Source organism: Anastrepha obliqua, chromosome 5 (assembly GCF_027943255.1).
Source record: "Anastrepha obliqua isolate idAnaObli1 chromosome 5, idAnaObli1_1.0, whole genome shotgun sequence".
Lineage (NCBI taxonomy): Eukaryota > Metazoa > Arthropoda > Insecta > Diptera > Tephritidae > Anastrepha > Anastrepha obliqua.
The window spans coordinates 113,792,799-113,807,920 of NC_072896.1; the positions used below are offsets into that span (position 1 = coordinate 113,792,799).

The window sequence follows — 15,122 nt, forward strand, 5'->3', positions numbered from 1 at the left end:
TTTTGGCCAAAAAAATTAAGTTCAAATTTAAAACTTTATTTTTCCGGCTAACTTAACTTTTATTTCTGGCCTTTTATGGCAAAAATTAGGCTGGTACGTTATTTTTTACGAAGAAATAAAACTGAATTAAAAATTTTAACTTCTATTTTTCCACTTAATTTTTATTTTAGGCTTTTTATTTTGCTGACATTAGGGTGTTAAGTTATTTTTGACCGAAAAAATTGAGTTAAAATTTAAAATTAAATTTTTTCGCTCAACTCAATTTTTATTTTGACCGCGAAATTTTAAATTAAAAATGAAATTTAAAATTGTAAATTCAAAATCAAATTACGTAAAATCAAATACGTTACTTTTTAATTTATTTTACAAGTTCGCCTGTTCAGCTGACGTATTTTCCCCCTTCTGCGGCGCATGAATGTCAAAAATACACAAAAAAAATTTCAGCCGGTATTAAATGAGTTGTTAAACATTTTTTTTCGACACGTTTCGCAGCATCCCACGCACGTACCCACCGCTACTGGACCAGCTGACGGTTGGTTTCGTCATCCATTGGATGGCGTCTGCCTTCAGTATTAAAATCAGTTGGCATGAAATGATGAGGTTAAAATGACCCCTGGCACCCAGTGTATATCCTTTATTTTAAGCTTTTTGCATTACTGACATTAGGGCGGTACGTTACATTTCATCGAAAATTAGGTTAAAATTTAAGATTTTGTTTTGCCGCTCAACTTAACTCTCATTTTACGCTTTTTTTTGCTGGCATTAGGGTGGTACGTTATTTTTTTACCGAAAAAATTAAAATCAAGTTTTAACTTTTATTTTTCTGGTCAACTTAACTTTTATTTTTGACCGAAAAAATAACATTCAATTTTTAACTTTTAGTTTTCCTTTCAGCTTAACTTTTATTTTTGGCTTTTTATAAGATAAGATAAAGATAAAATTTTAATTTTAATTTTTTATTGAAAAATATCGGTATAAAAAACAGTTGATTGCTCCTTCTTCTATTTGTGGCGTGCGTATTGATGTTGTTCCACAAATGGAGGGACCTACAATTTTAAGCCGACTCCGAAGGGCAGATATTTTTTTATGAGGAGCTTTTTCATTGCAGATATACATTCGGAGGTTTGCCATTAGCTGCCGAGAGGCGAGCACCATTAGAAAACACCTTTTCTATGATTTTGGTATTTTATGCGCAGAGTTTCGAACCTAAGCACTACTGAATGGTAAAGGGTGGTTAAGTTTTAATGGCCGGTGTTGATTTTGAATCAAATACAATTTTTTTAGGAAATTATTGTCATTTCTCTTTATTATGATAATATTGGTGTGGCTCAATTACGTATGGAATAAAATATCGGCCAAATGGCCGCCGCGGCCTTGGCGGCATACCTCTATCGGATGGTCCAAATTTTCGATGACGCTGAGGCATAATTGAGGTTCTGTGCCGTTAATGTGCCGAATTATCTCATCCTTTAGCTCTTGAATTGTTGCTAGCTTATCGACGTACACCTTTTCTTTCAAATAACCCCAAAGAAAGAAGTCCAACGGTATCAAATCACATGATCTTGGCGGCCAATTGACATCGCCGTGACGTGAGATTATTCGGCCATCAAATTTTTCGCGCAAAGAGCCATTGTTTCGTTAGCTTTGTGACAAGTGGCACCGTCCTGTTGAAACCACATATCGTCCATATCCATATCTTCCAATTCGGGTCGTAAAAAGTTCGTTATCATCTCACGATAGCGAACACTATTCACAGTAACTGCCTGACCGGCCTCATTTTGGAAAAAATACGGCCCAATGATGCCGCCGGCCCATAAACCGCATCAAACAGTCACTGTTTGTGGGTGCATTGGTTTTTCAGCATTCACTCTTGGATTATCATTCGCCCAAATGTGGCAATTCTGTTTATTGACGAATCCACTGAGGTGAAAATGTGCCTCATCACTGAAGATGATTTTCTTCACGAAGTGCGCGATATGCATTTTGATTTGAACGCCCGTTTTCAAAATAAGTCTGAATACGTGTTGCTCGATTGTGTGTCTTTCCATGGTTCAAATTGAATTAGTCTGAAATTGAAAAAGGTCAAATGAAATGTAGAAAAAACTTGACGTTTAGGTGTGGTTCACATTCAACATCGGCCCTTGAAATTTAACCACCCTTTACAAATGTTAAATAGGCAAATTCTCTCCCACTGACTTTGTAAATTGAAATTTCTAAAATAACTATTATTTTCAATCCCTGTTCTAATGTTCATAATTTGTTTGTGTTATTTCCCCATAAAAATGATTTCGATTCGATTTAAATTTTTCAAATTTTTAATAATTTTTTAACTTGTTTATTTAACAATTTCAAATTAAATATACTTGCAGTTTCTTTAAAAAAATTAAAATTAATAATGCTTCGTATACAAAATTAAATTAGTATAATCGCTAAATGTAATATAAGGCTACTTTCTATTGTATCTGTATGTGTGTATGTGTGTATATGTGCATATTTACGGGCATTCGTTTGTATTTGCAAATAATTTAATACTCAATTAGCTAGTCACTAAAGCAACAAATGTAATGCCTAAAACATTTTCATCTACTTTCAAAATAATGTTTTAAGCTACATAATAAATATTACATTTATTTTAAATCTTTTTTGTCGATTAAAAATTTCACTGCTACACTGCATTTATTTTTTGCTCAATCGCAAGATACGTTCCTTAAGGCCACCTGGCTTCAGTTTTGTAGTTTTTACATTTTTTCGTGATTGTGTTTGAATTTGCTTTGACTTGCGTAACCTAAAAATTAAAAAGAAAAAACAAATTTAAAAATCAAAATTTCATTCAGTCACTGAGTTGAGGTTTTTGCGTTCTTTGCACTTACAAGTCGTCATACAACGTGGCAATCTCCTTTTTCCAAATATCCTTAAAGTCATTGGTGAAATTCGTCCAATACTCAAAGAACTGATCAGGTGTGCATTGCTCCAGCGCACGAGATTTGGGTGTGAAGTGATAGAAACGCATTGTTTCGATGAACGTCTCACGCGACTCATCCAAGTCTTTATAAAGCTTATCAATAGTTTTTGTTGCGCTCTCTATGAATTCCTCCATTTTCGATTTGAATGGCTCCAAACTGTCTGGAGTCGAGGCTAGCACCACACGTTCCGTTGTCTTTTTATTGGCTGCAATGAAATAAAAAATCCATACCAATTTTGATTACATTTAACATCGATAGATCGCATGGAACCTAAGCTCGTTATTGTTCTTCTCGGAACTCACCTTTTAACTTCTTATGAAGTTCCATTACTTGGAGTTTGACCTCATCAAAATCCACTTGTGCTGCTCGTTCCACATCCGAGGGTTCTGGTATGGGCAATGCCATCTCCAACAATTGTACTCCCTCTTTTCGTCGCCTACTAATATAGGTGCGCACGATAAAGTGCAGCAGCGTCGTCTGCGACTCTTTGGATTTGACGTCTTTGAGTTTCCCTAAAATCTCTAGTGTAAAACCATCCGCTTGACCACGTTGTCGATTTCCGCCATTCATATAATTTCCCAGCGTGAGTATTATGGTGAACACCAGTTTCAGGTCTTCGCTCTCGATCAAGTACTGTGAAAGCTGTGTAACAACTTCCAGTTTTCGCGAAACTACCGTTGCGGCTTCCTCGAACTCGGCTTGAAAGACAATACAGGAAATGCGTTCCGTAGACATTGAGATCTGTGAGATTTTTAGCAGAAATTGCTCTGGATAGTCGAGTGGTATGTCGCTTTGTGCCGCCTCCTTTATCAATTCCAGTTCCTCGTTTGTTGCTTTAATGTTAATTATTTGTTGTAATGTCTCTAAACTTACAACCGATGTGTCCACATGATAGATGGCGTGTTCGATCTCACAAAAGTCGACGTGCAAACTACGCGAAACAATACCGACATTCTGGGAACGCTTGCTATCCAAAACTTTCATTGCCTTCACACGCACCTCCTTTTTCTCTTTTGGTTTGCTAACGGGTACAACAGCCTGTCTTGAGAAAAGCTCAGTGAATTCGTCGATGTTATCGAGATTTGTCTCTTCGATTTCCTGCCAGATTTCCTTTGGCGCAGCTGCGTCTGGCACGTCTTCTGGCGAGCTGCCACTGGAGTCTGTGTTCGATTGTGGAGGTGTAGGTCTAGGTGGTGGCGCAGTTGTAACTATGCGAGTCCAGTAAAGTGGTTTCATAGGCTTAGGCGGGTTAACGGCAGTCTTTCGAAGAGCTGATATAGAAAAGCAAAATTTCATGTTAAATGAGGTGCTGACAGTTGTGGGCGCATTAATTTTATATCTAGCAAAATGAGGTTACTTACTATTTGTGGTATGAAACCACGCTCCCTCAGTTGGATTTGGCAGTGGCGCTGGTGTTGCGGATGAAGGTGGTTTTGGTGCTCCGGGTGGGGGAGGCGGCGGTACAGCTGAAGTATTGAGCGGAGGAAGCGCAGGTGGAGGAGGAGGTGGCACACCAGCTGTTGAGGAGAGCGGCGCTGGTGGTGGTGGTGGCGGTGGAGGTGCAGGTGCATTCATGCCAGGCGGTGGTGGTGGTGGTGGCGGTGCAGGTGCATTCATGCCAGGCGGAGGTGGTGGTGGTGGTGGTGCAGGCGGAGCTGGTGGAGGCGGTGGAGGTGCTGCTGCTATAGGAGTATTCGAAATGCTAGGATTATAAGGTGGTGGGGGCGGTGGAGGTGGCTTTGGCACACTAGTTGTCGCCTCAGCCTCCGTTTGTATGCCTTGATCACTGGTTTCTTTCATTTTTGGCATACATAACGGACACGTTGCTGTACCCGCCTCCAATGATATTTCTGTCTGTATAGCTGCATCGAGTGCTTGTTGACTCCTCACTTCACCACTCGTTAAAGCTGATGTCGAGACACCCTTTTCATATTCGTAAACTGTGGCTTCGCTCGCATTTAGGAGTTCTGTTAATTCGATGCAACGCCTAGATGGGCGCCGTGTCATTTCGCTGGAAGTGAGCAACTCATTTACTACATTGTGTACTTCGGTTAGGTTGCCGCAGGCAAGCAAACGCTTGCGGAGATTCTGTTGAAATGCGATGTCTGCTGTGGTGTCCACTTGTACACCCTTCGGTATGCGCGACACTGTGCTAGGTGTGCTGCAATGTGGCCACACCGCTACTGTGTCTAGTCTGCCGGGTGTAAGCGGCACAGATGTGGTTGGCGCTTCCGTATGCGTCCATTGGTACATATAAAAGGGCTGGAGTGAAAAGGAGTAAGAGATTTAAAATAAGAATGTGGAAAGCTTTTATAAACGTATTTGTGTATTAGTTAGGCTAAAACAGGTAGGGGTGAGGTTTTTACGGTTGAGGATGTTTCTAGTCAAATGGCCTTTCTAGATGAAGGTATATGAATGACAAGTATATCTTATTCGGAAAGCGCTATTTTATAAGAATAGAATACAAATTAAATAGTAAACTTTCTTGAAAAGAAGTATTTTAGATGGGTCGCTGACTACTTTAATTTTTTGGTCGGCACAAACTAGCAAGTAAAACACTCAGTCAACATTAAGTCCATTGTACTGCACTCGGGCTCCCTTTTCATTTAGGGCTCCCACCTTCATCCTCCTTTTCGCCTGATTATAATAGCTCTTTATGTACAGTGAAACCACACTTGGGCGGAGCCTCACCGTCAACAAATTTTTGTCCGTTCAAAAGAGGGTAATTTCTTCCGATACCTAAGAAAATAATATCTAGTAAGTATAGGAAAAATGCACCGCCCAAGGGTAGTATCCGTCTAATGGAGGCCTCCGTTAGAAGAGCTTACACTGCATTTCTTGGCCCTACTTCAATATCATTAGCCAAGCTTAAAACAATACACAATTATGCTTTGGATTGTCTTCTCAGTGCAGCTAAGCTCATTTGCTTCCTCTGCCTAGGAGACATTATTCTTCACCTACCACCATTTGAATGGAGCTTTGATATATCTGGCTGAAATTTGTATTTATTAACATTTTTTGTCTAGTTTCGCTAGATTTTATTTCGGTCGATACACCAAGGAAATCGATGCCATTGGAGAGATGACTGAAAACACGTTCATTAGTTGAGTCCTCGATGAGATGGCACAGTAACCGCACAATCGGCTTCGTTCAAGTTCAACAAAGCGCGTCAGTCTCGTTAAAAACACCAACTGAAGCCAAGCTATTCTCCACTTGGCCTTTCCTACTCATAGGCGTTTTCTTTCTCAGGCATAACAAAGAGGAACGAAGTGTAACTCGATGACAGATGCAACGAAATGAAGTCTCTCACCTATGACTCCCAATCTCCCTAGTTTCGCCTGCACGTCAGCATCACCGCTAACCCCGACCGGAGAAAGAAAAAGAGAAACTTCAGTGGAAAGAAGGGGAGCAGAAGATCTAGGGTGAGAATACCCGAAAGGGAGCTAGAAAGATACATCTACTGCCATACAGACAGGGGGAAGCTGCAAATAAGTCTTACTTCGCACATAACAAATTTATGTTATAAGACCTATTTTTTTTTTTTTTTTTTTTTTGGAGGGGACACCCGGGTTATTATAAGACCTATACGCACATATGGGTGCAAAGTATGCGTGCTGAAATCCAAAGAAACTGATGAGTAAAATTGTTTTGAAAGAAAGATTCTAAGAAAAATATATGGACCTCTACGACTTGAAGACGGTACTTACCACATTCGGTACAACGACGAGTTAGACACATTTATCAGGGCTGCAAATGTAATTAGGTACGTCAAAGAGCAAAAGATTAGATGAGCAACGACAGAACTCTAATAAGGATCTTCGAAACAAGTCCACCAGGCGACAGAAGAAGAGGCCGGCCGAGAAAACGATGGACAGATGACCTTGAAGGCAACTTTGGAGCTATGGGCATATCTGATATAAAACGAAAAACTGATGACCGAGTGACATGGAGGCGTATTGGAACGGAAGCAATGGTTCTCCCCGAACTGTGATGCTATGATGATGATGATGATGATGATGATGAGGTGGTTTTCTTTTCCGCGGCCACACAAGCAGTAGGTAGGTAACTTACCACTCTGGCACTCCCAATAGTCTCAGATTCTTTCATTCCAATACTTCAAAGAACACCTCATTGTAGACCCTCAACGTCCATGTTTATACGGCATATAATCCGACAGCTATGTTCAGAGTTGTAACTTTTGAAATTTATAAATTGTTCATCAAGAGCAAGCATAATGTCTCAATAGTCAAATCAATCCTAATTAGAACTTCTTGTCAAAAGAGACATTCTCCATTGAATTTTGAGGTAAACATTAATGGAAACAACGGCTCTAAATCGAGGCTGATAACATAAATATCGCTTTTATAAATAATGACACCTAAGCAATTCAGTTCTACGACTTGAACAATATTTCAGCATCGGATCAAAGAAGTAGTGGCATCTAACGGCTCAGCGAGGTATTTTCCAATTCTAACGGAGGTGGCAGTATTCTTCTTTCTCAATGTCACTTTACCCTGTCAACTTATTTGGGCCAAATATGGTTTAAATATGCAGTCCTTGGAGTCTTAAAAGGTGCGGAAAAAAGTTAGCAGAGGAATACCTCACGGTAGTGTGCCCTCCCCTCTTCTCTGGGTGTTGGCAATAAAGGGTCTGGAGAAGAGTGGAGCGCACAGCGTAACCTACGCGGATGATGTTGCTATTGGAAAAGAAAATTTCCTAATACGCTATGTAAAATTATGCAAGGACTATTCAATTTGGTTGGAAAGTGGTCGAAAGCAAACGGACTAAACGCCAATCCAAACAAAACTGAATTGGTTCGATTTACTGGAAAACAGAAAATTCCAGAAGTAGTTCCTCCGGCTAAGCACTTTTTCTGTGAGTGTCCTGCCTTTGCTAGAACAAGGCTACGAGTTTTGGGTTCGGATGGATATTTACAGATTTTCCAAAGAATCTGGAAAATTCTCACATGACCTTTGTCTCTGTCTCAATTCTTTCTCTTTCTCTGATACTTTTCTCGTTTACTCCTTGACTATCTACTCTCTTTCCAGAGCTTTAAATACAATGGACTTTTTAGCCTGAGTGTTTTAGGAGCCACCAAATCTCTTGGTGCTCCTTGGCTCGACCTATTTAAATTTCAAATTTCAATTTCCTTCCTTCCTTCCTTCGTCACTAAGGGGCACGGTACTCACGATTAGGGTGGAAATACGCCACTTGGGATTTACACTAGACAGGAAACTCAAATGAAAGTCAAATGGCGAGGTAGTGTATGGAAATCCAATATAGCACTTTATTCCTATAGAAGATTAATCGGATCAACTTGGGGGCTTACACTGCTCATTATCTTTGCACAATAGTAAGACCAATCCTAACTTACGGCACACTGGTAATGTGGCCGGCTTTAGATACCCTCTATCTATCTCTTCAATAAGACTATGGATCATATACAAAGAATGGCCAGTACTTGTATTTGTGGCCCTTAGAACTACACCTACAGGTGCATTAAGTATTACGCTAAACTTACTACCAATCGAACTATTTGGTGAGCAAGTAGCTGCTAAATCAGCTCTTAGAACTTAGCTCTTAAGAAATAAACTCATTCAGAACGACCCATAAGGAGTCATATTAGTGGTCGTTCAAAATGCTTGCTGAAACTCAACAGAGAGGATACAGAAACTTTGATAGATGTATTAACCGGCCATTGCCTGCGAGTTCCATACTACGATTATTGGAGGATCTGCTATAATGCAGAAGATGAGGAGACTATAAGACACATTCGTTGCGAGTATGAAGGATTACCTAGAAGAAGACTTTACACGCTTGGTAGTGCATTTTTCACAGATGTAATGTATATGGCGGCCGCCGTAGCCGAATGGGTTGGTGCGTGATTACCATTCGGAATTCACAGAGAGGTCGTTGGTTCGAATCTCGGTGAAAGCAAAATTAATAAAAACATTTTTCTAATAGCGGTCACCCCTCGGCAGGCAATGGAAAACCTCCGAGTGTATTTCTGCCATGAAAAAGCTCCTCATAAAAAAATATCTGCCCTTCGGAGTCGGCTTGAAACTGTAGGTCCCTCCATTTGTGGAACAACATCAAGACGCACACCACAAATAGGAGGAGGAGCTCGGCCAAACACCTAACAGAAGTGTACGCGCCAATTATTTATTATTTATTTTTTTTTAATGTATATGGCGCATCTTGAACTAACGAAGTTAAACTCATTCATAAAAGTGGCAGGATGGTTTTAAAGGGATCCCATAGTGTAAGAAGAAGTTCCAGTGGTATCGCAATAGATCTTCGATAGGCCGAAGTGTGTCATATTGGCAGCCATCAGACCTACCTACCTACCTACCAATGGTTTAAAGATAGCAGCAAGTCCATTGGGGAAAACGGTATCTGACGAGATGGCGAGATTTCAGCATTTAAGTATAGCCTACATTGACAGTATTTGAGTACAAATCTATACATTTTCTTCGTTGGTGTCTGATAAGATCCATGACATGAAAGCGACACTTAGTAGGTATTAGGGCTTCTTCTTCGCCTGCCGAACTCATAGCATGCGAATCAGGAACGATGTACTTATAAAGAAGAGAATAAAAGGAGATTTACATTTCGATCTTAGGACCTTTATGCTCTCTACTCATCATTCTATGATACTTCTTCATGCAAAACGATTTCCCTCAATAAGTCTAGTATCGAGCTGGGTGAACTGTGCGTATGTGCCTGTCTTCTGGCCGTACTTTCTTGTCGCTGTAGCATCGCATTCAAAAAGCCAGTATGTTTCCAGAGATACATATGTAGAAAAAACGACCGGAGTGCTTAGACCAAATTCCGGGCCTCTGCAACTGCGACTGCGCCGGTCTGCCAGTAAGCATTCACAGTTTGACCGTAGAGAAGTTTATGAAATGCTTAAATATTTTGATTTTACTCTCCCAGGACTTAGCCTGGCAGTTTGATGATTAATTAACTTTGATGGCCTGTTAAGAAGGCAACTACGACCAAATGACTTCGGAGTTCAGCCATCTAAACGTTTGACAGCTGAGTTCTATGGGCAGCTGAGATCTATGGGTGCAAGCAGTACTTCCGCTGAAAATGGTCGTAATGTTTTGCGTTGTTAGCTATGAATGTTGCAAATTGCATCGATATAGCAAAAAAATCTCGCAAGCAAATTCTACGAATCAAATAAAAATTTAATTTTCCAACTAAATAACTAATAAAACCACGATAAAGCAAACAGGGAATTCGCTGGAAAATCAATGATTTTTTTTCACTCACTGCAGTTATACAACAACATTTGGCACTTGTCAAAAAAGTGTAGAAGAATTTGTAATGTAAAAGCGTCAAGGGGGAAAGAGGCAAAGGTGGAGAAGCAAAAAATTGTGAAAGAAAGAAGTAACGCCATAAAATTGCACAAAGAGCGCAACAAAGCAGCGACACGAAATCAGAGGAAATGAAAGTTGCAGAAAAGGGGAGAAAGGTAATGAAAGGGGATTAAGCGGCGTAGAGAAATTGCCAAGCCAAATTGTTAATGCCAGCGGGATTGAATATGCAATGGCAAAGGATATTGCGCGTTTAGGGATACATGGATGTAATGATGTTGGAAGCCTGTCGTGACGAGGTGAAGCATCCATATGCATATACACATACACACACCTATACACACATATATACATACATACATACACACATCTATATGTGCGAACGTTTGCAAGTCGATGAAGTCATGAAATCTTTTACAAAGTTAAACATCAAATAGCGTTGATTGCCATAGCGAACTGGTGAAATGGCGAGGGGGATGCTTGCCTGATGAAAGGTGTAGTAACGGAAGGAAATTACTGTGGATTAAATAAGCTAATAGTTGCAGAGTTACAGCGGTCCATATGCATGCAAATGCAAACGTTTGAGAAAGCGAATGCATGCAGGTGTGCTTCCCAATTATGAGTTTCCTAATAAAAATCACCATTTTCCTTTTCCTCCGAGCGGTATGCAACCTTCCACATTTACATATATTTGTTTGTTTACCGTTTTTTGTGGCGCGATTTAGGTTTTGCAGGCGCTACAACACTTCGCATTGATATTTTTATACACATACATACATACACGCACACATGCATAAACAGCATGACTGCTGATATATGCGACTGTATGACCCTGCAGGGAAAAGCCAAACTAATATAGAAATATTCTAGTAGAGATACTGGTATTTAATGGAAGAAATCATAGTATAGGGAGGGCCATGTAAAATTTGCTTTTTGAATCGGCTATAAAAAAAAAAACTAATCAATATTTTTTCAAACTTTTTTTTTTATTTTGAAGATTGAACATTGTCATTTATGAATGAAAAATAATATCGTTCAAATGACTGCCACGACTGGCTTTACAGTAGGCCATTCGATCAACCCAAGTTTTAAGCACATTTTCGATTGTTTGGGCTCTAATTTGAAGAATGGCAACTTTCGTGTTTTAAAGCATCAATCGGCTCTTGTCTTTAACGGCTCCCCACAAAAAATAGTCCAACGGGTTTAAATCACAGGTCCGAGGCGGCTAATTTATATCGGAATATCGGCTGATTATTCGGTTTTCAAAATAGTTTTTTTTTGTATATAGGAAAGTTCGAGACTCGTCTATGGAAGCACTAATGCATAGGGATGATTAATAATGAATACATTCTCGCTGCCCAGTGGAAGTTTTTCGACAAATTTTGTTCACAAATTGCTACAGTATCCAATTTTTGACAAATTTTAATAATTGTTTTTTATGCTTGTAAATGATTTTGGAAGAGATTGTTTAAGCTTGAATGTGAATTATTTTTTTATTATTCAAAATACCTCCTTCAATGGGGGTATTATTTTTATGAAGAATTCAGAAAAACTCTAAAAACAAAAAAATTGTATTTATGTATTCAAATTCGGTTTGGTATTTTTTTATTGTACAGGGTGGCTGATGAATTTTGCTACATTAAGAAACTCAAATAACTTTTTTTTTTAGTGTATGGAATTCATTTATTTTTTTTTTTCAAGTTGAAGGTCATTAAATTTTATTAAATGTAGCTTAGGTTGGTTGGTTGGTTAGAGTGGTGATTCATCCAGAATCCAACTAGTGCTTCCGCACCATTTTGTTGCCACATCCTCGTTACCAAATTGTTTAACAGTTATTTGCAGCAGGACTATATCCAGTCTGTGCGGTTTAGGAACCTTATTAGGTTGTTGACGTCTACGCCAGACAGTTGCTCGAGACTGTCGAACAGCGGTTTGCCCAGGGTTAACATTTTGTCCTTCCATAGGGCAGGGCATTCACAGAGGAAATGGAAGATTGTTTCTTTTTCCTCCGGTTGTTTACAACTATGACAGTATGTGTTGTGAGGGATGCCCATTTTGGCGGCTTGTTCTCCGATCGACCAGAAGCCAGTTATGACTGCCGTAAGTCTGCAGGTGTCCCGTCGTTTCATGTTTATTAATGTCAACGATTGCTTGAGGTTGTAGGTGGGCCATAACGTTCTGCTGATTTTAATGTAGCTTAACTAGTTTTAAAAATAATTGAATTTAAATGCCCCCCATGCTCGTTGACACAAGTGCGGCATCTTAGTAAAAAGTTGTTCATTGCTGCTTTGAGAGTTGCGACAGGAATAGCCGCAATTGTTGCCCGAATGGATTGTTTTAGTTCATCCAAATTTGTTGGCTTTGTTTTATAAACTTCTTGTTTACATAAACCCCACAAGAAAAAGTCAGGTGCAGTAAGGTTAGGCGACCTGGGGGGCCAACGAAATTCGGAGTTTCTTGAAATCAGTTTATTGGAAAATTTTCGTCGCAACTCTGTCATAACAGTCTGGGCTATGTGAGACGTTGCCCCATCTTGTTGAAACCACACAGAGTTGAAAGGAATTCTCTTTCGGCGTAGTTCTGGATAGAAAAATTCTTTCAGCATTTTCAAATAACGGTCTCCAGTAACCGTAACGGTGTGACCATTTTCTTCAAAAAAAATAAGGCCCGACAATACAGCGTGAAGAAACCGCACACCACACTGTCACGCGAAGAGGATGCAATTCCGTCTCGTGGAGTATCTGTGGGTTAGAAGTACTCCATATTCGACAATTTTGTTTAAATCGAAACATTGCCGTTTAAATCGAAATGGGCCTCATCAGACATGAAAAGGCAGTTTAACATGTTTTGGTCTTCTTCCACCATTTGCAGGATCTTCTGGCAAAATTCCAAGCGAATCGGCAAGTCTGCTGCATTCAGTTTGTTAACCATTTGAATTTTGTAGGGAAATAAGTCTAAATCTTTGTGCATTATTGTTTGCAAAGACTGTCGCCTGACACCAAGTTGAGCAGATAAGCTTCTTGTTGAAACCCTTGGATTGCTTTGTATAGCTGCAGCTACAGCAGCGATCGTTTCCTCCGTCCGAACTGGTGGGTTTCGATGATAAGGCCTTCTTGCGACTGTTCCTTGCTCAGCAAAATTATTCGCCAGTCTCATTATGGTCCATCTGCTCGGGGGATCGACGCCAAACATTCGCCTGTACTCTCTCTGTACCAAAACTACGGACTCCAGTGCGTGATAGCGGCGGACTATCCAAATTCTTGTTTGCGTGTCCCAGTTATCCATTTTAATAAATTTTAAAGATCAATCTGCAAATTCAAACAAAAATGGAACAGATAACTTAAAAAGAAAAAAAGTTATTCAATTTTTTTTTGGTAGCGGCTTTCATCAGCCACCCTGTAGTTGTAACGGTAATACACCACAGCAAGTAAACAAATTTCCACAACCTTAAGGGAGGAAATTATCCCCTAAATATCTAAAAGCATAAAAACTTAATTTTTCAAGGACAAACAAGAATATTAATCGAAAAAAATAAAAAAAAATTGAGATATACCTATGAAATCCTGGTTCAAAAGGAAGTATTTTTTGCATCGAATTGTTACGGGTGATGAAATATGGGTGTATTTTTCTCTAATCTCAAACGTAAACGATCACATGGTCCGCCCGGCCACAAGCCAAAAACAACGGCCAAACCAAAACGCTTCGGCCGCAAGGCAATGCTGTGTGTTTTCTGGGATCAGCGTGGTATGATTTGGTACGAGCTATTAAAAGCAGGTGAAACAGTTGACGGTGCACGCTACCAACGACAATTGTCCGATTTGAACAGCGCTATACACCGAAAACGCCCAGAATATGCCGATCGGCGACACAAAGTAATTTTTCTTGATAACTATGCACCGCCACATCGAACAAGAGCGACCCGGGAATTGGTGGAGACGTACGATTGGGAAGCGCTGGTGCATGCGGCTTACTCACCAGACTTGGCGCCTTCCGATTATCATTTGTTTGCATAGAGGGGCCAAGCACTTTCCGAGCAGCCCTGCAATTCTCACGAAGAAGCCAAAAAATGCCTTGATAATTGGTTTGCGGCCAAAGACGGCCAATTTTTTGGGCGCGGCATCCACAAATTGCCTGAGAGATGGGAAAACTGTATCGCCATCGCTAGGTTATTATTTTGAAGATTAAATTTGTAACCATTTTTTGTTAATAAAGGTTTGAAATTGAAAAAAGTCTCATTTCATAGGTATACTCGTGGTATACTTTTTTGGGGTTGCTGAGTCCGAATTCAAAAATTGCCTTCTCTGGAATTTCTGAACAAAATTTTTTGAAAAATTCATAGCAAAAAATAATTACAGATTAAATCTTGTTTACCTCTGAACTCTACAGAAGTTTTATTAATATGAAAGAAAAGGGAGTGCCGTCAAACTGTGAGGGTATGTATCGAGTTTTACATTCTGTCAAAAAAGTGCCGGGAATTGTTCAATAAAACGCAAAATAATTGTTTAATCATCAAACATTTTTTTTCGCCTTCAAAATAGGCTCGATTCGAGGCAATATACACATACATACGCCAACGATTGGTCCAGTCATCAAAGCACCTGTTAAATGCGCTTAAAGAGATCTTCTTCAGCTCCTTCAGAGAATTCTCCTCCTTAATGGCCTCTATTGACTCAAAGCGACGACCGCGGAGTGGCAATTCAAGTTTGGGGAAAAGGAAAAAGTCACAGGAGCTCATCCTCCTATTTGTGGTGTGCGTCTTGATGTTGTTCCACAAATGGAGGGATCTACAGTTTCAAGCCGACTCCGAACGGCAAATATTTTTATGAGGAGCTTTTTCGTG

The 15,122-nt window shown here is 39.8% G+C and overlaps 1 protein-coding gene across 6 annotated transcripts in view; it reads right to left on the minus strand.

Annotated features, from left to right (window-relative positions):
• Window positions 1-2,297: 2,297 nt before the first annotated feature.
• Window positions 2,298-15,122, minus strand: part of LOC129246841 (protein cappuccino) — a 173,226-nt gene continuing 160,401 nt past the window's right edge. For all 6 annotated transcript variants that reach the window (XM_054885500.1, XM_054885499.1, XM_054885498.1 and 3 more), the window contains 4 exons: window positions 4,325-5,225; window positions 3,266-4,234; window positions 2,871-3,168; window positions 2,298-2,785 (listed from right to left, as the gene is read on the minus strand). In XM_054885500.1, the coding sequence (XP_054741475.1) occupies window positions 2,677-2,785; window positions 2,871-3,168; window positions 3,266-4,234; window positions 4,325-5,225 (2,277 nt within the window). In that variant the 3' untranslated portion in view covers window positions 2,298-2,676. The remainder of the gene's footprint in view (window positions 2,786-2,870; window positions 3,169-3,265; window positions 4,235-4,324; window positions 5,226-15,122) is intronic.